This window comes from Podarcis raffonei, chromosome 4, assembly GCF_027172205.1.
Source record: "Podarcis raffonei isolate rPodRaf1 chromosome 4, rPodRaf1.pri, whole genome shotgun sequence".
Lineage (NCBI taxonomy): Eukaryota > Metazoa > Chordata > Lepidosauria > Squamata > Lacertidae > Podarcis > Podarcis raffonei.
The window spans coordinates 68,263,942-68,289,909 of NC_070605.1; the positions used below are offsets into that span (position 1 = coordinate 68,263,942).

The 25,968-nt window shown below is 42.9% G+C and overlaps 3 protein-coding genes across 7 annotated transcripts in view; all 3 read right to left on the reverse strand.

Annotated features, from left to right (window-relative positions):
• Nucleotides 1-219: 219 nt before the first annotated feature.
• On the reverse strand, nucleotides 220-16,457 carry RAB9A (RAB9A, member RAS oncogene family). Of its 4 annotated transcripts, none has more exons than XM_053387225.1 (3): nucleotides 16,434-16,457; nucleotides 2,375-2,416; nucleotides 220-1,426 (listed from the first exon to the last, which is right to left on the reverse strand). In XM_053387225.1, the coding sequence occupies exon 3, from the start codon at nucleotides 1,387-1,389 to the stop codon at nucleotides 784-786; it is 606 nt and encodes a 201-aa protein (XP_053243200.1). In that variant the 5' UTR covers nucleotides 1,390-1,426; nucleotides 2,375-2,416; nucleotides 16,434-16,457; the 3' UTR covers nucleotides 220-783. The 4 variants fall into 4 exon arrangements, with proteins under 4 accessions (XP_053243200.1, XP_053243197.1, XP_053243198.1 ...); XM_053387222.1 differs by lacking the exon at nucleotides 16,434-16,457 and adding an exon at nucleotides 7,239-7,385; XM_053387223.1 differs by lacking the exon at nucleotides 16,434-16,457 and adding an exon at nucleotides 7,235-7,385.
• On the reverse strand, nucleotides 13,028-16,401 carry TCEANC (transcription elongation factor A N-terminal and central domain containing). Its single transcript, XM_053387221.1, has 2 exons — nucleotides 16,248-16,401; nucleotides 13,028-14,445 (listed from the first exon to the last, which is right to left on the reverse strand). Exons 1-2 carry the CDS (start codon nucleotides 16,363-16,365, stop codon nucleotides 13,382-13,384), a joined length of 1,182 nt encoding a protein of 393 aa, XP_053243196.1. The 5' UTR covers nucleotides 16,366-16,401; the 3' UTR covers nucleotides 13,028-13,381.
• Nucleotides 16,458-21,395: 4,938 nt separating the features above from the next.
• EGFL6 (EGF like domain multiple 6) overlaps nucleotides 21,396-25,968 on the reverse strand; it is a 40,625-nt gene continuing 36,052 nt past the window's right edge. For both annotated transcript variants that reach the window (XM_053387228.1, XM_053387227.1), the window contains 3 exons: nucleotides 25,437-25,523; nucleotides 24,229-24,494; nucleotides 21,396-22,282 (listed from right to left, as the gene is read on the reverse strand). In XM_053387228.1, coding sequence (XP_053243203.1) covers nucleotides 22,172-22,282; nucleotides 24,229-24,494; nucleotides 25,437-25,523 — 464 coding nt within the window. In that variant the 3' untranslated portion in view covers nucleotides 21,396-22,171. The remainder of the gene's footprint in view (nucleotides 22,283-24,228; nucleotides 24,495-25,436; nucleotides 25,524-25,968) is intronic.

Sequence of the window (25,968 nt, forward strand, 5' to 3'; positions counted from 1 at the left end):
CTTAAATCCTGCAATCCAAGTAACTGCCCACTTGGGCCAGGATAAACAACTATTTAAGATTTACAATACATAATTAAGATTAAAACCATGCCAAAGGGAAATTTTAGTATCAATGAGAAGCTACATTAAGCCCCTTCTTTTGAAAACTCTTGATATGTTCTCCAACCTTATAGAAATCAGTTACAGATGAAAGGGGCAGGAAGACACAACCAGGCAGGCTCCATGTATGCAGGTTTATTTCCTAACATAAAATCTACAGGCAATTCAGTGACACTAGGCAAATAGCAAAAGCCCTTAAAATATTTATATTAGCTTTGATTTTTTTTAAAGAAAAATCACTTTAAAGATGAGAACTAGAACAAGACCCTATCACCTACCATTACTGCTTTATGAAAAAAGGGTTTTAGTGAAGCAAAACATGGGCTGGTGATCTCATAAAAATATGTATGTACATATAAAAAAATCTATTCTGCATCTGAATTTCAGAACAAGTCCTCCCAAGTAGTGCTTCTAGAACTTTCAAGTTTTAGTATATAATTTATTAATTTTCAAATGACACATTTAAATTAAATCAACTCTTCAGCTGGTACCTTCCCAGATGTCAGACTCCACTAACATGGTAACAGGCTACTTATTGAAAAGAAGCTTTCCTCTGCCGACACATAAAGCAGTAGAATGTTACAGTTTTAATATATTAGAGTGGCACCCACTGAATCATATTTGATCTATTATTACTTCAAGTTAAGTTAGAACTATATATGGCTGGAAAATAAAACAAAATAGTCAACAGCATGATGAGCTAGGCTTGGGCTTCCGGTGAAGGTTCACTGTATCAGTTTGAATCAAGTGATCTGACCTATCATCAGTGGCAAGAACTCTTCGAACAGCTTCCTCAAAGGCTGCAGCAACATTAATGGCATCTTTTGCACTGGTTTCAAAGTAAGGATGGTTGCCGTTGTTCCTGCACCAGTTCTGGACTTCTTCTGTAGACACTTGCCTCTCGCTAATATCAACTTTGTTTCCCAGTATCACAAAAGGAAACGTTTCAGGCTCTTTGACATCTGCATAGTAAATGAATTCTTTCTTCCAATTGCCCAGATTCTGGAAGCTCTGAGAATCATCTACGCTGAAAGTGAGAAGGCAGCAGTCAGAACCTCTATAGAAAGGAGTCCGCAAGCTCCTAAAACGTTCTTGACCAGCCGTGTCCCATATCTGCATTGTGACAAAGTGTCCATCCACTTCCAGGTCTTTATTTAAAAACTCGACACCTATTGTGTGGAACAGCTCTGTGTCAAACTTGTTAGTGACGTATCTGTTCATAATCGAACTCTTGCCCACTCCTCCATCACCAAGAAGGATTACTTTAAGGAGCGTTGATTTTGCTGACATTGTTGCTTCAAGAACAGATATTTTCTTATATCCAGTTCTGCAAAATAGAACAGATCTAGTTCATACAAAGAAATTCCAACTTGTTACACAAATATCTATTTGATATGGGATTTACTTATTTATTATAACTGGCCCTTCCTCACAAAAGAGGAGACGCTAGCAATATTCATAAATTCATCCATTAAAATCAGTTCAAAAATAACAGATAGATTAAAATGCAATATAACTGTAAGCAACAACATAGACAGATAAAGCTCTTCTACTATATGCTAAAGGCCTGCTGTAAATGGTAGCGATTAAATCAAGGGCACTTTAGTTGCTTTCTAAAGTTTAGTCACAAATGGTAAAGGTAAAGGGACCCCTGACCATTAGGTTCAGTCGTGGCTGACTCTGGGGTTGTGGCGCTCATCTCGCTTTATTGGCCGAGGGAGCAGGCGTACAGCTTCCGGGTCATGTGGCCAGCATGACTCAGCCACTTCTGGCAAACCAGAGCAGCGCACGGAAACGCCGTTTACCTTCCCGCCGGAGTGGTACCTATTTATCTACTTGCACTTTGACGTGCTTTCGAACTGCTAGGTTTGCAGGAGTAGATTGATTTTAATTATAACTAAAATCATTCTGTGAATGAGAAATTATTATGCTGTACAAACTGACTGCATGCTAACAGCCAGGCTGCCAGTATAAGATCAGGCTTGCTCTCTTCTCCATCCACCCAGAGATCGTACAACCACCACGACCACTGTTAAACTAACTCCATCCTGCTTTTAAACTGACCTCATCCTCATGAAGCATCTCAGAAAACAGTGGTAATATGAACAGTTCCTAATATCTGTCTAAAGGGAAATTTCTGGGATTTACCAGTATTCTGCAAAGCAACCACCTCTGCCATATTTTCTGGTACACCCTCCTCCCCTCGATCTTTCCTCTACTTGAAATTTTAGAAATGCAGAAGACATCTAATATTACAAGCATATGAAACACTTACCAAATAAGCTACCCTTACTGTTCAGTCATTGTAATCCAACACCTGTAAAAGAAAGACACATTGTATTCACTTTTAGACACAGTAATGCCATGCACTTTAAAAAACCCCAATAACTACTAAGGCCGTACACCAGCAAAGGTGCCTTTAAATGTAGTGTGCCACTCTCACCAGTGGAGAGCCCTGCAGACAGGAAAACACTTACATCTCAGGAGGATCACCTAGTACACCCACAGAAAGCTCAGCAGGTACAGGTATAACATTGGAGGTGTAAAAGCTTGAAAGTGGGCAGATCATAAAAGCCCCTGGATCTGCAGGGATCCAAAAAGCCTTCATTCCATCAACATGCCCTATATATCCCCTTCCATTTGTGTTTTTAGGAGGAAAACTTTTTTTAAAAAGTCAAAATTAGAAAAGAACAAGAAAAGCCAAACTCCCAAACCCCCTGGCCAGAGCAAGCCAGCAGGGCTTAGGAAGTGGCAGTAGCTCGGTCACAGAATATACCCCCCTTAAGATTACTTGGCAAATAATAAGTTATTGTGTAATCATGGTAATCTTAACCCCCCCTTTTTTGAGGAAGTGAAACGTTCATGTGCTGCTTTTAGAATAACTAGATGGAAAAGAGGAAGCAGAAAACCAAGGTATGCTTTCACTGTATGCTAGTAAGTTGAGGTTTGAGGGAAGCAGAGCAGAACAGAAAGATGTAAAGGTGCATTTTCTATAAAAAAATTAATGTGGGCGCATTATTTTAAGAATTGACTTTGGCAATATAAGTAATGCCAACTACACGGGCAAAACTGAACAGCTTTGGGAGTCCAGTCACGAATACTGAGCTCTTGTGCTGGGCAAGGCAGATATGAAAAAGACTGGACATACAGGACAGAATCACAAACTGAAGCAGTGTCTTCTTAGTATAAACCAAAAAGGTTCGAGCAAGTCTCTACAACAGGTGGGGAAACTTTGGCCCTCCAGAAGTTGCTCAACTACAGATCCCATCATTGCTACCACTGACCATGGTTTTGGGGACTGACAACTGGAAGACTATTGGAGCCCCACTCCTGCTCTACAATTTCACTTAAAGCACATGCCACACTGCAAATATGTGAATTTTAGCATAAGCATCAACAGATTTACATATATTAGACTGTCCCCTCCAAAGTCCAGATAATATCGTATTTTGATTTGTAATGTTACTTTAATGCCATAATTTGAACTACCTGCATTTCATATATATTTAGCCATTTAATGTTTTGTAAACCACCCTGATGTTTTTACCTTTAAGGGTAGAATTTTTTTTAATATTGCACTCTACCTTTCTGAAGAAACTAATGGTTTTCATGTTATTCCAAGCATTTTATTCTTTATAGTCTAATTCTTATGCCTTTTTAATGTAAGTGATTATATACCTGGAAATAAAAACACAAATCTATACATGTCTACCCAAAAGAAAGCTGTACCAAATCACAGCACTGCAGCCTCAGTTTAATTAAAATTGTAGTACTTCTTGAGTAATCATTGACAGGATTAGGCTGTATGACTGTTCATGTTTCAGGTCTATAGCCTTATTGCTTCTCTTATCAAACTTTGTTCAAGTAACCAGATGAAGAAGTAGTAGAAAGGCACTTTGCAGGGGTGTGAAAGGTAATTCAGTGTTGGGGGAATTTAACCCACTATATTATTTTTCCCCAGGTTTTAAAAAAAAATTGACTACTTACAAATCACTTCAAGGGTGCTTTGTAATTTCGGCTTATAACAATATATTCTGTAGCACCAAATTATTTGTTAAATGAGATTTACTTTAAAGGCAGTCAAAGAACTTCAGATGTTCTGTAAAGTATGTAAACAAGTATGTTTGACTACTGAAAGCTAGGGGTTAGGATTACTTTGAAATTCAGAATACCAGCTATCAGGTGTGCTGGACTCTTTTTAAAGTGAGATCTGGGGTTTTGGTCCAATTATTTATGAATGTCTGATTTAATACCAAATAAAGCTAGAAACACGCATGAGTGTATAGGAATATTTAAAACAGTGATGTCTGTTGGGTTTCTAAGTTCCCACTGAAGTTAAAGAGGAATTTAAGTCATACATGTGCAGGATTATAGCTTATGTGTTTTTCTTGATAGGCAAATCTGATAGCACTAATTGAAACCGTCCAGTCATGCTTTGAGAAGAAAGCTGGATTTACAGACTCCCATGGTGTAAGCCTGGTCTCTCATAGATAAGAAAATCCTATCAGCAGCATGTAACTTTACCTCATCAGATCACAAGGCCCCATTCACCATCACCATCCCCCTCTTGTCTGGATCAAGCTATTCCAGAGGAACTTAAAAACTGAACAGCTGTGTATTCAAGAAGCACTAGTTAGAGGGACTAGAAAGTTAAGGCCCAATATACTAGCTGTACCATATCACAAAATCCATGGCCAGCTATAAACACACACTACTATAAACACACACTAGACGTGGAGAGCAAACGGCACACATTACAGGAATTTAAAGCTATTTAATCACTGACTTGGAAAATAGGACCAAGTCAATACACATGAGAACCTGTTCCTCAAAGCTTCCCCAAAGGCTTAAGCATTTTTTTCAAATCTATTTTATCTATAATAGCTTTTGAGCCTACGATTAGATTCCTTTTCCCTCCTCATGACTGAATTACATGAGTCAGAGCTTCCAATAAAAATACTGGTGAAATTACAGTGGCTGGCACAGACCTGCTCACACTGTGGTGTTGCAGCTCCAGCCCAGTGGAATCAGTAACCATCTGAAATTTGAAAGTGGCCTAACATCTTGATATTTAGGGGGGGAACTGAAGATGTTTCAGTTTAAGTTTTCCCACAAATGACTCAGTCATTTTATGGAATATTAATTCTACAATTGTAAAATTAGGTTTAGTCTTTTTGGAGCCTATCTTTTGTATTTTAACTCACTTTATCTTATTGTACACCACTTCAATAGCTTCTGGTTGTGTGGCAAATTCTAAATATGTAAGATAAAATTTAAAAATACGAGGCAGGTCTGGGTCTGGTCAGTGCCTAGAAACTCCATGGTAAAACACCCTAAGTTCCATGATGAAATGAAGGTAGGATAAAAATGTACTAAACAAATACCTACTAATTCTATCCACAAATGAATACTGCAGACACACATAAACATTCTTTAAGCAGCAGGAACTAAGTGTCATGTGTTCAAGAAAACAAGCACCTGCAATTTCCCCACTCCTGGTTGTATGGCACAACTTTAGCAATAGGTTTGTTGGACTCCTGACACCCCACCTCCCCCCTGCATTAGTGATTTGTGCAATTTAAAAGTGGGATCTTCCCCCACCCCCGCAGCTTGATCTTTTCAGAGATTTTTTTAGAAGTTGACATAAAATATTTTCCCTCCAATTTTAGATTTAAGTTGCAGACAGGCAAGGTTAGCTTAAGTATAAGGAAGTACTTTTAAACTGTAGGTACAGTGAGGCAATGTACTAAGCGGCCAAGGAAAACAGTAGAATATCCTTGACTGGAAGTTTTGGCATAATGAAGTTTATCTGCAAAGCTTCTTCACCCTAGGACAACTATGAATCTGACACAAGGAAACCAGAGCTGTTCAGTTACAGGCTCAGAAAACAGGGCTAAAGAAACTTAAGTCAGACCATTGTGTCTTTAAGAATTTTGAAGTTAAGCAGCACTCAGGGTAGTCCTTTACATACCACAAAGTTGCACCTTCATTCAAGTGGCTTTCCAACACAAGCAAGAATTTTACGCAATGTTCTGGAAAAAAATGTTTCGAAACTCTTATCCTTGCTAAGGACAAACACCCTACATTTCCCTGTTCTTCCATATGACAGGAACAACAAAAAAATTCTTAACAGTTTTAAACCAACCTACAGCAGTTATTTGCCACACAGCTAGATAGACCCAATACTTCATCTCAATTGGCACTGGATAAGCATAAAGCAAAAGCTCTTTGTTTTCATGCACAGGTAGGAAGAGTTTGTTCACAAAAAACCAGAAGAGCAGCCAAGTAAATAGTATCATACATCATCCTCAAATGGGAAGGTACGGGGATTTTCCACATGAAAAGCGCCAGAAAAATGAAGGGAGACAAAGGGGACATACATAAGAAGCGGAGCTGTCCTTTGAGCAGTCCAGTGACTTTAATCAGTTCTGAGAAACTGCCCTAGGGAGAAACTGGTCATGTGCCAGCCGATAAGTATAGAAGAGCAGCTATTTCTCAAGCGAGCCGCCGCCGCCGCCTGCCTCTCCATCACGGGACCTTTAATCACGCCACCTTTTGCAAGTCAGGCAGGAAAACAGGCGGGCAGCATCAGCCGCCTGAGACCCCAGCCCCCCTCCTCCTCCTCCGAGGAAGTATCACGAAGCACCTCTATAGGGAAAAGCCTCTCTCGTCACTGCGCAGGAAACGAGCCCATGGCGAAAGGTGTGGACCCTGACACCACCCCACAAAACAACAACGCCCCCCTCTCTAGTACCGCAGTCCTACCGCGGGCTTAAAATCAATGAAACATATGTGCCCATTGCACGGCTGGGTAGCCTGAGGAAGCGATTTAAACTCGGCTTGCTTACCCTGCAAAACAACCACTCTTTTTTTGGGGGGGGAGTCGCTGGCCTCCTTTTTTGCGACAAGGGGAACCCCAGCCACCCAAAAGCCAAGAAGCAGAAGCAGGGCAGCCCTACAGCATCCCTTCCCAGCAAGAAGGCACGAACCAGCTGCTAGCCCAGCTTGCCCGGTCCCGTAAAGCCCCCCGTGTCCCCCCGAAAGCCAGCGGAGACCGCCTTCTTCCTCCTCCTCCTCCTCCTTTTCGCCGGCCGCCCCGAGGAAAGGTGCCCTGCGCTCCCTCGCGCCCACCTACCTACCACGAAGGCGGCGAGGGGCGAGGACGAGGCTCTCCGAGTCACCCGCAGCCGCCGTTCGCAAAGGTGCCAGGGGTGGTGGGGGAGGGGCCGCTTCGGAGGAGAAAAAAACAACATGGCGGAGGCTGCGCCACGGGGGCGGGGCCTGGCGTTCACGTGACGCCAGGGGAAGGGCAGCCGCAACTCCGTCCGGAGCGGAGGGGCTGGCTGTTGCTAGGGAGGGGCTGTTGCTAGGAAGAGAGGGGCCTCCCCCCCTGCTTCTCACGCCCCACCCCGGGGTAGAGTCACCATTTCACGGGAAATGTCACTTAGCAGCAGCCACATATTTGTCCGTAATATTGTCTGTGGCACCTGAAATGGGCTGCGCGCTTTGGGCTGCCCCTTTTTCCATAAGCTGCGGGGCTGAAAAAAGGCCTCTCCTCTGTCTGTCCTCATCCACCTTCAGTGTTATGCAGTTGTTGGCACTGTTGACTTCCTCTCGGTTTAAATGTCAACAACTGCGGTCTTACCTGGTTCATCTCCCATCAGATCACTCATTCAAAGTTTCCCCCCAAAGGTAGCTCTCAACTTTTCCCCTTTCTGGCTGCTTGCAGATGAGTGTTTATTGTGAGACTGGTGTTTCCTCATGCAATATTTTTTTCCTCCACTTGGCATTCACTTGGCATAGTTGCCTATCTCTATTTTTCCAGATTTTGCTTTCTGGGGATTTTTTTTTTAAAAAAGCAACGACAACCTGTTGCCAATTACCTGTTTGCAGTATCTGAATAATCTATTTACAATATTGAGCAATACTGGGGTTCCTCAAGTCTGTTTTCAAATATTCAACAAATATTTGCCCTTCACATTTACATTCAGAGCCTTGGAAGGATGCCTACAAATTGACGATGAAAGCCTTTGTTTACCTAGTCATATTGTCCAATTGGATTCCCATCAACTGAGTTCAAGTAAATTAATTCTAGTTGGCGCAACTGAATTTGAACATTAATTGGGAACGCGATGCAGCCTAAATGAACTCACATTGACTTAACATTTTCTTTCCTCAAATAATGACTACAAGAGGCTAATGACCGTTTATATGCAGTAGTAAGTAAAAACACACTTTTGATTTCAGGTTCATATCTGCAAAATAGTGATAATGATGTCTAGATGGCTGAAAGGGTTTTGTGGCACCGTGAGGACTACCAATTTATTATAGCAGAAGCTTTCATGGACTACAGACCACCTGTCTCCGGGATCCTTGCCCATCCTGGCTTATAAAAGCTAGCCGGGAAGGACTGGGCGATGGGCTTCGTGGGGTGGTGAATGCTTCCCTCTGTGAGGGAGCCTTCCCAGACCCGCTGAAAGAGGCGGTTATTAAACCACTTCTTAAAAAACCATCTTTAGATGCGGCCACGATGGCCAACTATCGCCCAGTCTCAAATCTTCCATTCTTGGGCAAGGTGATTGAGCGAGCGGTTGCCGAACAACTCCAGGCACGCCTGGAAGAAGCGGACCATTTGGATCCCTTCCAGTCGGGATTCAGGCCTCATCATGGGACTGAAACTGCCTTGGTCGCACTGGTTGATGATCTCCAGCGGGCTAGGGACAAAGGTGAGAGCTGTTTCCTAGTTCTGCTGGATCTCTCAGCGGCGTTTGATACCATCGACCATAACATCCTTCTGGACCGTCTTCAGGGGCTGGGAGCTGGAGGCACTGCCATACAGTGGTTCCGCTCCTTCCTCCTGGGCCGTGTTCAGAAAGTGGTGTGGGGGATGAGTGTTCAGACCCCTGGGCTCTCACTTGTGGGGTGCCTCAGGGTTCTGTCCTCTCCCCCATGCTTTTCAACATTTACATGCAGCCGCTGGGAGAGATCATCAGGAGGTTTGGGCTGGGTGTTCATCAGTATGCGGATGATACCCAGCTCTACCTCTCTTTTAAATCAGAACCAGTGAGGGCGGTGAAGGTCCTGTGTGAGTGTCTGGAAGCGGTTGGATTGAGGTTGAATCCTGACAAGACAGAAGTACTGTTTTTGGGGGACAGGAGGCGGGCAGGTGTGGAGGATTCCCTGGTCCTGAATGGGGTAACTGTGCCCCTGAAGGACCAGGTGCGCAGCCTGGGAGTCATTTTGGACTCACAGCTGTCCATGGAGGCACAGGTCAAATCTGTGTCCAGGGCAGCTGTTTACCAGCTCCATCTGGTATGTAGGCTGAGACCCTATCTGCCTGCGGACTGTCTCGCCAGAGTGGTGCATGCTCTGGTTATCTCCCGCTTGGACTACTGCAATGCACTCTACGTGGGGCTACCTTTGAAGGTGACTCGGAAACTACAACTAATCCAGAATGCGGCAGCTAGACTGTTGACTGGGGGCGGCCGCCGAGACCATATAACACCGGTCTTGAAAGACCTACATTGGCTCCCAGTACGTTTCCGAGCACAATTCAAAGTGTTGGTGCTGACCTTTAAAGCCCTAAACGGCCTCGGTCCAGTATACCTGAAGGAGCGTCTCCACCCCCATCATTCTGCCCGGACACTGAGGTCCAGCGCCGAGGGCCTTCTGGCGGTTCCCTCATTGTGAGAAGCAAAGCTACAGGGAACCAGGCAGAGGGCCTTCTCGGTAGTGGCGCCCGCCCTGTGGAACGCCCTTCCAGCAGATGTCAAAGCGATAAACAACTACCTGACATTCAGAAGACATCTTAAGGCAGCCCTGTTCAGGGAAGTTTTTAACGTGTGATATTTTACTGTATTTTTGGTTTCTATGGAAGCCGCCCAGAGTGGCTGGGGAGGCCCAGCCAGATGGGCGGGGTATAAATAATAAATTATTATTATTATATTATTATTATCAAATATATAAAGTGTCATCCTGTGTTGCAGGTATACACAGGGAAAGAAAGGGAAAGGGATTGTAAGCAGTCAAGTCAGAGGAAAATGAAATGCAGAAAAGTACATATGGAATTATGTGACTAACATCAGGTCAGGTTTTAAGAAGAGGTTGAATGGCCATGGCTTCTTTAGTCAAGATTCCACCATTGCAGGGGAATGGACTAGGCCAGGGGCCGGCAACCTAAGGCCCATGGGCCACAAGCGGCCCATGGGGTCGTTTAACTGGCCCATGGACCCCCACCGCCCACTTGGGGACCCCTGCCACCTGGTCGGTCAGCTCCTGTGCGCCGCACTAAACTGGAACTCCTGCAGCCAATGGGAAGTTGTGCACGCCTCCTCTGCACCGGAAATAGCATTTGCATGTGCATGCATGCACACACTCCGGCCCACTGCTGTGTCTGAGGGACCGTGAACTGGCCCAAGCCACACAAACTTTGCCAACCCCTGGACTAGACATGATTCTAACACTGGCCATTCACACAAAAAGGTTACTGTTAACACAGATGTCCTGGCACTAGAAAACAAATTAACGTATGCAGTGTGATACTCTAACGTCTTTATTCAGTCCACAAGTCACAGCACTGAACCTCTTGATGAATTGTAATTCAGCTGTTTCATGTAATTACAATTCATCAGAAGGTTGAATGCCAGTCAGCACTAGCGTAAGTGAGCTGTGAAGAAGAATCAGGGACAGGACACTCAGTTCCTTTTTCTGAAGAACATAAGATGCCCTTTGCAACATCATTTGTTAGACATTTGGGACATTCACTTATGCTCCATGACATAGCATGCTAGAGAATATTAAGCAGTGCATATTTATTTTGCTAAGATTAAGCACTGGAATAATGTTAGATGATGTGAAAAACCATAGTTCAGGACAAAAGCATATGCTTCTCGGGTGCATGGTTCAGATGGTAAGAGCAACCGTGACAAAGAAAAAACATTTAGACACATCATTGGTTAAAACACAAAGCATCTCTTCTGTTGCTTATTTTATAACAGGAATGCAGAGCCAGCCCACCCATGAGGCAAGGTGAGATGGCAGGATCCATAGGGGCAGCATATTCCAATATACCTCTTCATTCTTCCCTTGTTCCTGTTTATTATTTATTGGATTTCTATATCACCCTTCATCTAAGGATATCAGGGCAGTTTACAATACCAAAACACAAAAATGCATAACACAGTAACAAACAAAAACATTAAAACCCATGCATTGTTTAAAAGGCCATTGATTGTTTAATTAGTCAAAGGCCTGTTGTAGATCTTCACTCATCCCTTCTTCCCTGGTGGGAAGAGGGACACAGCATTTTGTGGGTTCACCTCAGGTGCTAAAAAGTCTAGGAAGGGGTATCCATTGGCAATATGCTGCCCTGTGCGAGGCCATTTGATGCCCTCCTCCCCAGCCCTTGCAAATGCACCACTTTCAGTACCCTAAATCCACCACGCTGGTCCTGCAAGAAAGCTTATAGCTTAACACTGTCTCCTTCCACTTTTCATTATAAGCACTCTGTTTAAGGGATGCAGGTGGCGCTGTGGTCTAAACCACTGAGCCTCTTGGGCTTACCGATCAGAAGGTCAGTGGTTCGAATCCCCACGATGGGGTGAGCTCCCATTGCTTGGTCCCAGCTCCTGCCAACCTAGCAGTTCGAAAGCACGCCAAAAGTGCAAGTAGATAAATAGGTACTGCTCTGGCAGGAAGGTAAACGGCGTTTCCATGCGCTGCTCTGGTTTCGCCAGAAGTGTCTTAGTCATGCTAGCCACATGACTCGGAAAAACTGTCTGCGGACAAATGCCAGCTCCCTCGGCCTGTAAAGCAAGATGAGCGCTGCAACCCCAGAGTCATCTGCAACTGGACTTAACTGTGAGGGGTCCTTTACCTTTACCTTTTTTAATAAATTCACTCCTGCCTAATGGTGCAGCCAACTTTGAATGTGGAGCAAGAGCTGTAGCTATGAAATTGAGTCATCATGCTGAATCATAGCACCAACCATGCCATGCTAACCTCTTAAAATCATGGTCTCTTATTCTGGTTTGTTGGCCAGTCTAAGCCCCACAAGGAAGTGATCTGACCTCGACAATAGGTTCAAAGTAACCCCCTTCCACCTTCAAATTACAAAAAACTTGATCAGTTGAAAAACATGAACTCCACACCCCTGCTGAGTGTGTATAACAGGCTAAAATACATCCATGATTGTCACAGTGGTCATGAAGTAAGTCCTAAGACAGTCTCAGTGAGAATGTCGAGATCCTCCATAACAATAATTTTGGCAGTTTCCAACACCATACTCAAAACTACTTCCACCAATTCTAGAAGGGAAACTGAAGGACAGTGGTATGGTTGATATACCAGCAAAATCTCTAATCTGTCTCTCAGATCCGTCACAAAAGTACAAATGCTCAAGATAAGAGCTTGACAATATGTAAAATAAGTGCTGTGCTGAATTTCCACACTCAGAAGTTTCAGGGCTCCTTTTGCTTTCCCCTTACACTTTTGATCTTTCCATACCATTTTAAAGGCTTCCTGTAATGAACATGAAAGCACAACATAATTTTAAAACTCTGGCTACATGACAAAGCCACTCCTTTGTCCTCAGTCTGAACTGATATGAAGGGGAAGTTATATCTCCATTGTCAAGGCAACCACACCACTTTGGCAAAATACAGGATCCTTGTCATGCCACATTGCAAGGACGCCATCCCTGCTCCCAAATGCTTCTTATTCTATTTTGCATCTTTGAGCTACCACTCCATGGGGGAAAAAGCTAAGGGGTTAGGATTTCAATTAGTGTTTCTAAAGTTCATAAAACGCCTTTCTGTATTTTGCTCCTGTATTACATAAAATGAGTACAGATTTTAAAAATCAGTCTTGATAAAAGTTTTAACAAATACCGGTATATGCTTGAAAATTATTATAGTGACATCAGTCTTAATTAAGAAGTGGGGAGTACTGAGTCATATTCTGATTTATTAATAATATTTACTATTACAATTTATTTACCTGCCCTTCACCCTAAGGTTCCAGTTTACTTTTTACAACAATTTATTTTTTACAACAATTAAAACACAACATTAATATTAAAACACAATATTACACAATATTAAAAATAGTTTAAAGCAACTTAAACTTTGATCTCTCAAATAGCTTTATAATCATTTTACTTCATAATGCTCATCCACTTTTTATTGCATTACAGCACTTTAAATATTCCTTATTCAGATAGCTGTACTTTGGTAATTTCATATTCATATCTCCTCTGAAGACGTAGGGATTAAAGGATGCATAATCACAAACAAATCCATCTGCTGTGGTACCACTGCTCTCCACATTCATTACAAATTACATAAGTCATCATTTGTTCATCTGGATTTGCATTTCGTACCCAACCAGGAAGGAAAAGAGCTCCCCTGGCAATTGCAGTAACAGTGCAATCAAATTTTTCACAGCGTCTACATTTTATTTTGTCTGTATGTGTCCCACTGATGCTTTGGGGGAGCTGATGCTCCAGAACAGATGATTCTGTATACGAAGCTCTGAGCTTCTTTAGTTCATCATGTGCCATTTCCATTGTGGACATCTCAGCAAATGTCTTAGGATTCAAAGTCCCTAGAAGCAGGTTATGTTTTAAGTGAGCATTTTTTGGATTCTTCAAGTTAGAAACTTTGCTTCGGACGCAGTTTTTGTATTTTCTGTCGTTTTTAGCATAAAGTACAAAGATATGTTGTTCAACTTCTTCAGCAATCTTGCGGTGCTTTTCACTTGCATTACTTGTTGAGTCAACCAAAGCTTCATAAAGAAGCTCTATACATTTGCATCTCATAGCTGTAGTATGAACCTGAAATGGGCTTGTTTCACTAACAGAACTCACGTGCTCTTGAAGTGCAGGCTGAATTGCATTGTCTTTTTGCACATTACTTCCAGTATCTTGTGGATGGTTTTCTGATAGCAGGCAACTCTTGGAACTGGCAGGGCCTAATATCTCATGCTGATTCAGTTTTCCAGAAGTGTTTGCATCTGCCAGGACTACGTTAAGGGGATCAGAATCTACTTTTGCATTATCAGGTAATACTGGCTTAATTTGTATGCATTGATTGTAATGATGCTTATACAGTGTTTTCCACTTCGATAGTAAATGTTTTGCCTTATTTTTCAGTACCACAGAGGGACAGTTCTTGAGGATTCTGAAGACAGCTCTGGCAATATCCGTTTCCTGGAGACAGTCTACAGTCATATCAACAGTTTCAAGATACGCAAGATGACTTCCAATATCTTCGTAATTTTTTTCAGAGAGCAGGTTTTCTATACAATCAGCTCTAGTCATGAGAACTTTTTTGTAAGACATTTCAGATCCTGTAATGAAAGAAGCAGATTCATCTTTTCTACAGCCACTATAGAATTGTATTAAGGGCAGAAGTATAACAGAAGAGCTCCGATTCAGATAATTTCTCAGATGACACAGGGTCTTTGTCAAAACCTATTCTATAAAATGTTCCATAGAAAGCTAGATACAAATGTCATTGCAATGTTTGCACCTTCAATAGTGATTAACACACCGGGGCTCTTTAAGGACAAAAATGCAGAGTGCTAGCCTTTTAACTACATAAAATAAAAAGGGCTTGTAATCTTATTCACACTTAACTAGGGAATTCACTCAGTGAGCTCACTGGGGCTTACCTTTAAGTAAACATAGAACATCTGCACATTATGTAATTGAAGTGTTAATAATTGTACCCTATGATATCTTTTAAGCACAGAGTACTGTGCTAGGTATTTCAGCTTTCATAAGGCCATAGTAGAGACTGTCTACCAAGCATAGAACACAACCAAGAGCAAAATGCATCTCATGGGAGCTGTTCAGCTAATAGGAAGAAGAAAAACAGTGGGCTTGGCAACAAAAACCCAGCAAACGGTGATTCGAGGGTGTGCTGAATCCTAGTTATACAAACATGGAATCCCAGGGCTCCTACATTTTATCAGGTAGTTATTACAAGATGGTGTTTGCAGAATTCTTAACTCCACCCATGTAAGAAACTGAATGACCGTAAAGCCACTTGCCAACATAATAAAAGCCTGACAATCATTGAAAGGAAAACTATCTGTCCCTCAATACTTTTAGACATAGTGATTCTTGAGTCGTGTCACATTTAGAACCTCTTCAAAGATTGCAGTTCTTCATTTGCTCCTTGTACAGAAAGCAAGGCTCGCAGTGTCAAATGAAGGGAACAGACTGGGTGTGTGCAAGCAAAAGCAGAGCTGCAGAGCCTGCTGCCAATACTCTGCTTGCGTAATGTGAAGCAGAGAGGGCCCTTAAGAATGTGCAGAGTACCTTCCGCCACAATTTATTAGCATCCATAACTCACTCTTTCATTCACATACACCCACAGGGGGAAAGGCTTCTTCAGTGTCAGTGTGACTTCCACACAGACTTAAAACTTCAAGCTGGAAAAGAAAAGAAAAAGTTTCCCACTTCTATGGGGAAGCTTTCAAACATCTGAAAACTAGTTGGCAAATGCCAACCAGTGGCAACTTCCACCCTCACTGTATCTCTATGCTCAGGGAAAAAATATTAGAAGTTCTTTAAACGTATTTGTTTTTTCAGATTAAAATTTTACAGTCACATAGTCAACATACAACATAAAAACAAGATTCCAAGATCCATTTTACTTTCCTCCTCCCCTTTGTGAGTCCTATTGTTAATCATTTCCTCCTGCATCTTTTATAATAATCCAAATCTTTTATCTCTCCATTGTATCCAAAATTCAACATTAAACTACAAGTGATATTCCAATATTACGAACGATTTTAACTGTTTACAGTGGTCTTTAAGAAAAGTTATATATATTCCCAATTCCTTTATTAACATTTTGGTCTTCCTGACTTCTGTTTCTTCTGGTCATTTTAACCATTGCATCTCCATGCTCGGAGGGGGGGGGGATATTGGAAGTTCTGCCTCTCAAATAACTCCTTGGCAAGCCCACTTTAGCCTGCCAGGGAAAACAAAACAAAAATAGGTGACAGCCCTGACGTCTGAACGCAGACGATCCATTCCCAGGCCCACTCCTCAGCACAAACCTGGGAGAGAGACCCAAACCCTGGACAGCTGCTTGCAAACCGTGCGGACAACACAAAATTACATGGGCCTATGCTCAGACCCGGTATAAGGCAGCTTCCTCTGTTCGGCGGGCCACATTCCTCCGAGGTGGCATCCACAAAGGGCCGGAGCAGCTTCCACCAGGGAGGAGGGATGGGGCGGGGACAGGGAGACCCCATAACACACAGGCGTTGCAAACCTCCCACCCGCAGCAGCGCACGTAGCAGCGCGCGCGCTTTCCGCTTACCTGGCCCGAGCAGCTTCCTCCGCCTTCCCCGGCCCCGCCCCTCTGGAGGAAGGACGCACGGTGTGTGTGCGCGCGCGCGCGCGCGCCCGCTCTTGGCTCTGGAGCCTCGGCAGCCGAGGAGGCGCGCTTGGGACTTCGCGGGTCGCCGTTGTGAGGCGGTCGAAGCGCACAGGGACTCTTATTGGCGCGCAGGCGCTCTCTCTCTCTCTGCCCCGCCACCAATTCTCGTGCAAGCCACAACACGTTACTTCACAACACGTCGAAACACGAAAAGCACAGCACAATTAAGGAGGTTTTTTTGCTGCTCTTAACGATAGAAATACAGACTCAGACCGTACTTCTCCTCTCCACAGCAAAGAGGCTTATGTAATGAATGGATGGATGGATGAATTCATCTTTATTTGCGTCAGCCATCGGCCATAGCAATAAAACAATAACACGATATACAAAGAACAGAAATAAAAAGTCAATTATATAAAATACATGTTAGGGTTTTGCCCCAGCTAAAAACCTTGCAACCTTTGCTGTCATCTTGATCTGCCAAGAGAAAGGACTCTATGGCAGTGGCTGGGCGACCAGGAATGGACAATAAAAGAGGTGATAATTTCATTCCTCGGGTGTTTAGAAAGAGTGCAAGCCAGAAGGGCCTATGTAAAACACAACTACTTTTCCAACCAATTGGCCTCTTCATTGCAGTTTAGGAAATTGTACAAACTTCACTTTTTTAGTGCAAACTTCTGCAAAGTTGAAGCTGCATTAAGAAATGAAGCTAAAGGAAGTTTCACTTTCTGAGCAATCGCAATAAAGACTTCTTACTTTCTTCATTGGGGATACCAACCAAGTTCCCCAAAGGCAAAGAGACCCACACTGAAATAACTTTTTTTACTACAATAGCAGTGATCTAGTGCAAATTCACGCGAGAGACAAAACTGTTTTATGCCTTCATCTGCAGGATCGAAGTCTGAATATCTACTGCCCTCTGCTGGTGTTGTATAGTCCAACATTTAGAACAGCTGGTAGCTGCACTAAAATCAGTAAAACTTTCAGATGTTTTTGCTAAAGGCACTGGTAATTTGCAGGGGAAGCAGAGGATTCCCACGGGTTGTACATCTACATGCATTGCTGTATTGTATATTACAATATCAAAATATTCTTTTCACCTATGCACCAAGCAAAGTGGCTTCAAATGTACCAGAATGGAATGGGGATGATGATGATAATTTTATTATTTTTATCCCGCCCATCTGGCTGGGCTTCCCCAGCCACTCTGGGTGGCTTAGTCGGACATACAGCTAGGATGCAATACTATACCATCTTAAAGGTAAAGGTAAAGGACAGTTAAGTCCTGTCACAGACGACTCTGGGGTTGCGGCGCTCATCTCGCTTTACAGGCCAAGGGAGCCAGCGTTTGTCCGCAGATAGTTTTTCTGGGTCATGTGGCCAGCATGACTAAGCTGCTTCTGGCAAAACTGGCAGAGGTGGGGGTGTGGCAGGAGGTGCCCATGAAGGTGTTGCCTCGGGGGTTTCTTCTGCATAAGGCTACTTCATGCCACTTCAGTGCATGAGGCAGGCCTGGCCAGGACGGAGGAGGCCTGCTATACCATCTGGGCTTAACAAGGCATGTGATGCTCAGCTGTCCTGAGCCTACTCCAGCAAAGGCATCACACACCTCCTCCCTGAGCTAGCAAGCCCCACCTGGGCTGTTGGTCCTTGCCTGCCTTCTCTCAGAACTGACAACTGTAAATTCTGGAATCCTGAGTTCAGTGGTGGTATGTTCCATTTTGCCACTTGAGGCAAAACAGGAATTGCCACCCTGCTCTGCCACACCACCAATGGGACACTCGCCACCACAGTGCCGGCTGCCAGTGGCACTGCACCTGTACCAGCACTGCAGTGCTGGCATTGGTGCCAATTTCCTGAAAGAGCTTGCAAGCTCACCAAAATCTCGTGAGATCTTCTGCTCTCCTTGACATCTTGCAAGACTTTGATGAGATCTCGAAAGGTCTTGCAGGAAATCAGCACCTATAACGGCACTGCTTCTTTGGCAGAGGTGGGGGCATGGCAGGAAGCACCCATTGAGGATGCTGCCTCAGGGGCTTCATATGACTGGAGCATGTTGGCTCAGCTCTCAGTTGACCAATATTTGTGTCATTTTATCCTTCCCTGGAAGAAGACACAGGGAGGGAATAGTTTCTTGGCAGAATTACCCATTTCCCAAATCAAGCAGACACTAGCTGAATCTGTTTGTGTCACAGTGAAGAAGAAAATAAATCACTAAGTGAGTCCAAAAATTTATTGCCATCATCTTAGGCTCTCTTGTGAATCTAAACCCATTTGCTTGCAATATTATGGAGAACATGCCGTTTTTAACCATAGTTCAGCAAGTGCCCATGTACATCAATCCAAACGCAGAAACATTTTTGCATATTATAGTGAGGGTGCAACAGTGTGGAGCCTCAAGTGAGTTACCACTGGCGACTTGACCATAGTTGCCTGTTACATTGGTGGGTACCAGCTGAGACAGAGAAATAAAAATAAAGGACCCCATCTGGGAAATAGGAGTAACTAAGGAACAAAAAAGGGGCATGTGACTCTTCTGATCCACAACTTAAAAGGATGAGTGGGGAGTTTCAAATGGTTATCCCCTTCCAGCCTCTTACTGTTTGGCTTTCTCCTGCTGGTTCCATAGTGTCTTCTTTCTACCTCCCTGTATCTGCACATCTCGCCACTTGCCAGCCTTCTCCTCTCCCACCCCGCACAGGTTGACAAACTACATTTTGATTCCACATATTCCTCCCACAAGCCATCTCTCTCCATCCTTCTGATCTCTTTTCTGATCTCTGTCACCAGTTCACCGAACAGTTTTCCAGCGTTGAAAAGGCCAGCTGGAGTTGCCTCAGTTGGAGCAGCAGGATATCAGGTGCCCATCGCCCAGAAAAGGTGATGACACAGGTGGACAGTGGGCCAGCTGCCAGGCACCCTGGAGAAGTCACTGGAACAACAGGAGAAGCCCATGTGTCCTGGAGTAGGGGCAGCTGGCAACCATAGATACAAGCACTATACAAATTGCATGATGGTATGCAATAGACAGGGGGACACGGGTGGCGTGGTGGGTTAAACCACAGAGCCTAGGACTTGCCGATCAGAAGGTCGGCGGTTCGAATCCCCGTGACGGGGTGAGCTCCCGTTGCTCGGTCCCTGCTTCTGCCAACCTAGCAGTTTGAAGCACGTCAAAGGGCAAGTAGATAAATAGGTACCGCTGTGGTGGGAAGGTAAACGGCGTTTCCATGCGCTTCTCTGGTTCGCCAGAAGTGGCTGAGTCATGCTGGCCACATGACCTGGAAGCTGTACGCCGGCTACCTCGGCCAATAAAGTGAGATGAGCGCCGCAACCCCAGAGTTGTCCGTGACTGGACCTAATGGTCAGGGGTCCCCTTACCTTTACTTTATGCAATAGACAAATCAAGATTTCCTTCCATCTTTTCCACCAATTTAGTTGGGTTGAAAAGGGGATTAGACAAATTCATGGAGGATAAGCTATCAATGGTTAACTAGGAATGATTGCGATGAATTACCTTCAGTATCAGGATGTCTCTGCATACCAGTTGCTGAGCATCATGTGCTGTTGTGCTCATGTCCTGCTTCTGGACTTCTCAAGGCATCTTGTGAGAACAGAATGCTGGTCTAGATGGGCATTTAGTCTGATTCAGAGGGACTTATCTTACGTTCTTGTATTAACAAAAGGAAAATAGCTGCTTTTGCTCTTCCAGAAAAGCTTGTACATTTATACTCCTTTGCACAATATCAGTTGAAGTCTAATTAAAAGCTGATTAGCATACATAGTTTACAAAGACACACATAAAGTAAATGTTTTCTCATGAACTGACTGAATTTTTCAAGTTTGTAATTATCACTTTGTATCGCTTAGACATCTTTAGGAAATGTTTTCCTTTTTCAGCTCAAATCTGTCTCCAGATGTGCTATTACACTTTCAAAACGAATCTAGTTATTTATAAAATATAATTGGATAAGTTCCAAGAGCAATATCTGTAACTCATACACATCATTCAACAGTATTCCTTTTTGCTTATTTTGGTAACCATCCATACATATGAAAATTAATAATTCCTAGGTAATGCTAGCAGTTTTTAAAAAAACCCACGCAAAACCATTTATATGTCTTCAGTTTAGAGGAAAATACAGTGGGGGTAAATCGGTGTAATTTGTAGAGTTTGACATTAATTCTATATTTTCTCCTCAGCAATCATGGATAACTATGATCAACTTAATGATGAATTATACAAGGCAGAGAGAACCAACACATTGTTTCTCAGATACCAGTGAAAGGTTGATTTCAATGGCTTCAAGCAAATTTATTTCCCTGTATTATTGTGACCTTCACATTCCCCGCCCCCCCATGAAGCTGCAAAACCACACTGATCCACTTCCAAAGCCCTAGCAAGCATGGCCCAACCACTTCACTTTCACGTTTGGGGGAGTCATAAGAATATGTGCACAGCACTGTCTTCCATAATGAAAGAAATAAGAAAGGTTTTGCACATCGGAACTCTTCTCCCAGGTGTTCATGCAAAAGCAGGAATTGGGAATTATCTGTTTTTGTGACCCAACATTGTTGGCTATGAAAGGGGGAAATGACCTATATGAATGCATATAGTCTCTGTCTGCTGTAACTTGCCACTGTGCTCCATGGGTGCCCAGCACTGTCAATTACAACATAATAATAAACACTAGTTTTATTATTTGTACCTCACCCATCTGACTGGGTTGCCCCAGCAACTCAACAACCATTGCTTGGAATACTTTAGGACTGAATTGTGGCCTTATGTGCCTGTGACATCACTTTTACCTACTACTACTACTACTAATAATAATAATAATAAATTATTTATACCCCACCCATCTGGCTGAGTTTCCCCATAAAGAAAAGTTTCACCAAAATCAGTATGGTATAGTTTCATTTATTTATAAAAACACTTGCCCCACCAAATCCACTGGCATTTTTTTTAATAAAAGCATCTTTTAAAATAGCTGTAGTTGGATTTACAAGGGAAGTAGAGAAGCTGACTTTTTATTTTAGGAAAAACATAAATTCAAACAGTTGTAATATTTAGGCAGAAAAATGATTCCAGAGTCCAGACAAATATTATTGGTGTTTGCGTCAGTTAACATTTAAAGTGTGGTGGGCAGATACTCATCAGGTAACTGTCTGGCCAACAAATCCATGTGTCTTTGGAGACATGTATCTCTCTTTAATGCTTTACTTATTTACTGCAGCAACCACCAGGCATACACCAGGGTACCCACAGAGCTGTAGCAAACTGTAGGAGTCCTAAGCGTTACAAGAAATTGCTTATCCTTTTGAAGATCCTGTTTCACATTCCTGCAGGAGAACTTGGGGAATATACGACAATAGGCATTTTCTTTCAAAGAAATTATATGTAAAACACTTTTTTTTTTTGCAGGAAATCTAGGCAAAATATTTTCACATTATATAAGACCCTGACCACAAATGATATAATACAGTAGAGCTACACATAAACCAAAGTTTAGTATATTTTATATACAAATGTAGTATCTAACTGGAGACATTTTTTTACCTGCAGGTTTACCTGTCTGCACTGAAGTTTGGTTTCCAGATTTGCACTTTATCTAGCTCACAACGATACAAAATTCTGGACCAGTACAACAAATATTATAATAGTATTTAAAATTGTAAGCTCAGATGTCCAATGTCAAATGGTCTTCAGGACACAGACCAGAAAACAGTGTAACATTGTCCACTCCAATTTCTCCAGTTTTACCTTTCCCACGTTCTGCCTCAAAAGCGATCTAAAAAAATGAGTGAGGAAAACATTATTAACAGAAGAAGTGCAAATTATCAAGATGTACTAGATGCTCTTAAGTTAGAAAACTGAACTGTGCTACATGCACATTATTGTTATTATTACCACCATATAAAAAATTCACTGAAATAATGAGACATCTTATGCTTCTCTGTGGATTAAGAAGATTTTCAAAATAAGATCTAAAGATACAAAATTCAGTTTTACAAAGCCAATACAAATAAATACCGTATTCAAATTCTGCTCATGTCCTTTAGTATGCTGCAATGCAAATTTGTCTTCTGTTCTTATGCATGATCATTGATTCAACCTTAACTTCTTAATGGCATTGTCAAGGAATTTTTTGCTTAGTATGTTTTTGGTTTATATTTCTTTATACTGAAACCCCTTTTGTTGAGCTAAAAATTAGTGGAATGTATTTGTCACTTTAATGCCTCACCCTATTTTAAAAGCTAAAACTAAAAACTAAAACATTCCCATACCATTTCACAAAGCCCAATTCTGCCATTTTGCTATTCCATCATTGCACAGCATGCCATACTCTTTCTCCTTTGTCCAGATGTATTTAATCGGCCCTGTCGTTAGTGGAGATATGGGCAAGAGAAATAAGGTAACAGGCCCAGCAAATGTTTCCAGCCTCCTCACCTTCCAATGGCCTCTGATGCTAATACTCCAGTCCCCAAATGCATTAGAATCTGAGATTTTATACACACACACACACACACACACACACACACTGAATTTGCAGTAAGACATTTATCCCTGAAGCCTTGAGACCATCATGCTACAATCAGGTCCATAGGATAAGAACGTAGGAACCACCTTTTGCTGGATCAGACCAAGAGATCCATTTAGTCCAGCATTGTTCTTCCCACAGCAGCAAACTAGATGTCTCCAACAAACCCACAAGGAGGTCTTGAAGGGCAACAGGACTCTTCAGCTATTTCCCCCAAGCAACTAGTACTCAGTGACATATTGTCTCTGGACCTTTCTGCGTCCTTTAATACTAGAACCCAGCGTCATCCAGTGAAGCTGAATGTTGGAATATTTCAGGGCAGGCTAAAGGAAGTACCGCTTCACACACTGCATAGTTAAAACAGTGGAACATGGATGGGTCTTAGACAAATCATAGAGAACAATGCTATCAGTGACTACTTAGCCATGATGGCTGCGTACTACCCTCCAGCATCAGAGGCATAGCTGTCAACGTTTCCCTTTTTTAAAGGGAAATTCCCTTATTCCGAATGGGATTCCTCGCAAGGAAAGGGAAAAGTTGACAGCTATGATCAGAGGTGGCCTGTCTCTGAATGCCAGTTGCTGGGGAGAATATGTGGGGAAGAGTGGTGTTTCGATCATGTGCTGCTTATGACCTTCCCACAGGCATCTGGTTTGCCATTGTGAGAAAAAGATGCTGAACTAATAACAACAATAACAATAACAATATGCCACTGAGTACTAGTTGCTTGGGGTAAATAGCGGAAGTTTCATTATTTATACCCCACCCAATCTGGTTGGGTTTCCCTTGCAAAATATAAAAACGTGATCAAATGTCAAACATTAAAAACTTCCCAATACAGGGCTGCCTTCAGATGTCTTTCCAAAAGTGTAGTTCTTCATCTCCTTGACATCTGATGGGAGGACCTTCCACAGGGAGGGTGCCACTGAAAAGGCTCTCTGCCTGGTTCCCTCTAACTTCACTTCTTGCAGTGAGGGAACCACCAGAAGACCCTCGGTGCTGGACCTCAGTGTCCAGGCTGAATGATGGGGCTGGAGGCGCTCCTTCAGGTATACTGGGCTTTGGTCTGATCCAAGGCACTTCTTACGTTCTTAACCAGAGGTACCATATAGCCATAATTACAACTTGCCAGCAGTCAGAGCAAACTGCAACTAGTTACACTGGTCATTGCAGGTGGTTTTTAATCTTCAACTTACATTCATTGTTGTTTCAGCCCCTGTGTGGACTTCCATTTGTCCAGTCCTCCACTGTTCATCATCTCCCACACTCTGTGACCAGGAAGGACTGCTGCTGCTGCTGCCTAGGATCACATGTAGCTTCCCTACTCTTTCTCCTGCAAGTCGGTAACTAAAAATCAGACAATATATGCTTTTTGGCTCAAGATCAGTGAGAAGAAGTTTCAAACGACCAACATCCTTCTTGTGACCAACGAACCCCGGCACCATCATGTAATATCCATCACCTAGAGAGAGATATTTGGGGTTTAGAAAGTGAGAAACAGAATGTTACTTTTGTTTCATCTTAAATATTTTGGTTATTTACCACAGGGGGAGGACTATAGTTCAGTGATATTGCTTATGCTTTGCATGCAGAAGGTCTCAGGTTGAAATCCTGACATCTCCAGATAAAAATGATCAGGCAGCACATGAAACCAAAGACATACATTGGTCTGGATCACAAGTGACTTTCTGGGTCCAGAAATTCATGATTTGTTGCACTGATAACAAATACGTTCATGCACGCTCTCCTTCCCTCTCCCCATCCGTAATACAAACCCTCTGGGGTTTGTTATAAACCAATTTCTCATTACATCTGGAAAGAAGAAGAAGAAGAGAAGAAGAGTTTGGATTTGATATCCTGCTTTATCACTACCCGAAGGAGTCTCAAAGCGGCTAACATTCTCCTTTCCCTTCCTCCCCGACAACAAACACTCTGTGAGGTGAGTGAGGCTGAGAGACTTCAAAGAAGTGTGACTAGCCCAAGGTCACCCAGCAGCTGCATGTGGAGGAGCGGAAACGCGAACCCGGTTCCCCAGATTATGAGTCCACTGCTCTTAACCACTACACCACACTGGCTCTCTGTTAAACTGTTGTTTAATGTCCATCTATAAGATATCTAACCAGGATCAAACCATGGTTTATAGCCAGAGATTAAACCACAGTTTCCTGGTTTGGTCATAAAACCCCTGGGGAAAACGTTGCATTTGAGCATGCGAGGAAAACTCTTGATCTTGGTCCAATACACCATGGTCTATTTTCTGAACTGACCAATGATCTGATATATAAGAACATTTCCTGGGTTTTCTCTAGTGATCAAACTCCACCACTTAACTAGGAAGGGACACACAGAGGAAGCCAAGTGAGGCCAAGGGATGGGGGAGGCATTGCATATCTAGTAGTATTACCATTATCATGATCTGCAGGATTCCAGTCAAAGTCATCATTTATATCTTGCTGCCAGGCACAAGACCCTTGCCCAAAGCTGCAGTCCACTTAGGTGAGGTCCAGAAATAGAGATGAGGTATTCAGAGAAAGGAAATACAAGGTGTTGTATTACACATAGTGGGTGAAGCATTTTAAAAACGCTGTAAAGCAAGGCAAAACTCTCTTCCCTTTCAGTCCTTCTCTCCTAAGATAAGCTATATATATTTATTCACTCAGCTGCATTGGAGCTGTTCATGGACAAACTATTCCCACTTAGCCAGGCTAATATATTGCACTAAATATATTGCTTTCAGACATAGAACTGTCTGACTTGTTCACACGTTGCTAGCAGTGTGTGTTCCAACATTTGCAAATAATGCAGACATGATGCAGTTGTCTATGCTCATCGCTGCTATTCTGAACTGCAAACTAGGATCAGCAAAGAGTGCTAGTTGTACCAATCTCTTGTTGTATCTTTTTGCCCTATTTCCAGGTGAAGTGGAACCCAGTAGA

What these genes read in the sequence shown, in the direction of transcription:
- RAB9A (XM_053387225.1), bottom strand. Translation starts at nt 1,389, where the DNA reads ATGTCAGCAAAATCAACGCTCCTTAAAGTAATCCTTCTTGGTGATGGA.
- TCEANC (XM_053387221.1), bottom strand. Translation starts at nt 16,365, where the DNA reads ATGGGGTCTCCCTGTCCCCGCCCCATCCCTCCTCCCTGGTGGAAGCTG. An exon ending in AGGAAGCTGCCTTATACCGG is followed by an intron (nt 14,446 to 16,247) that starts GTCTGAGCATAG and finishes CTTTCATTACAG; the next exon opens with GATCTGAAATGTCTTACAAA.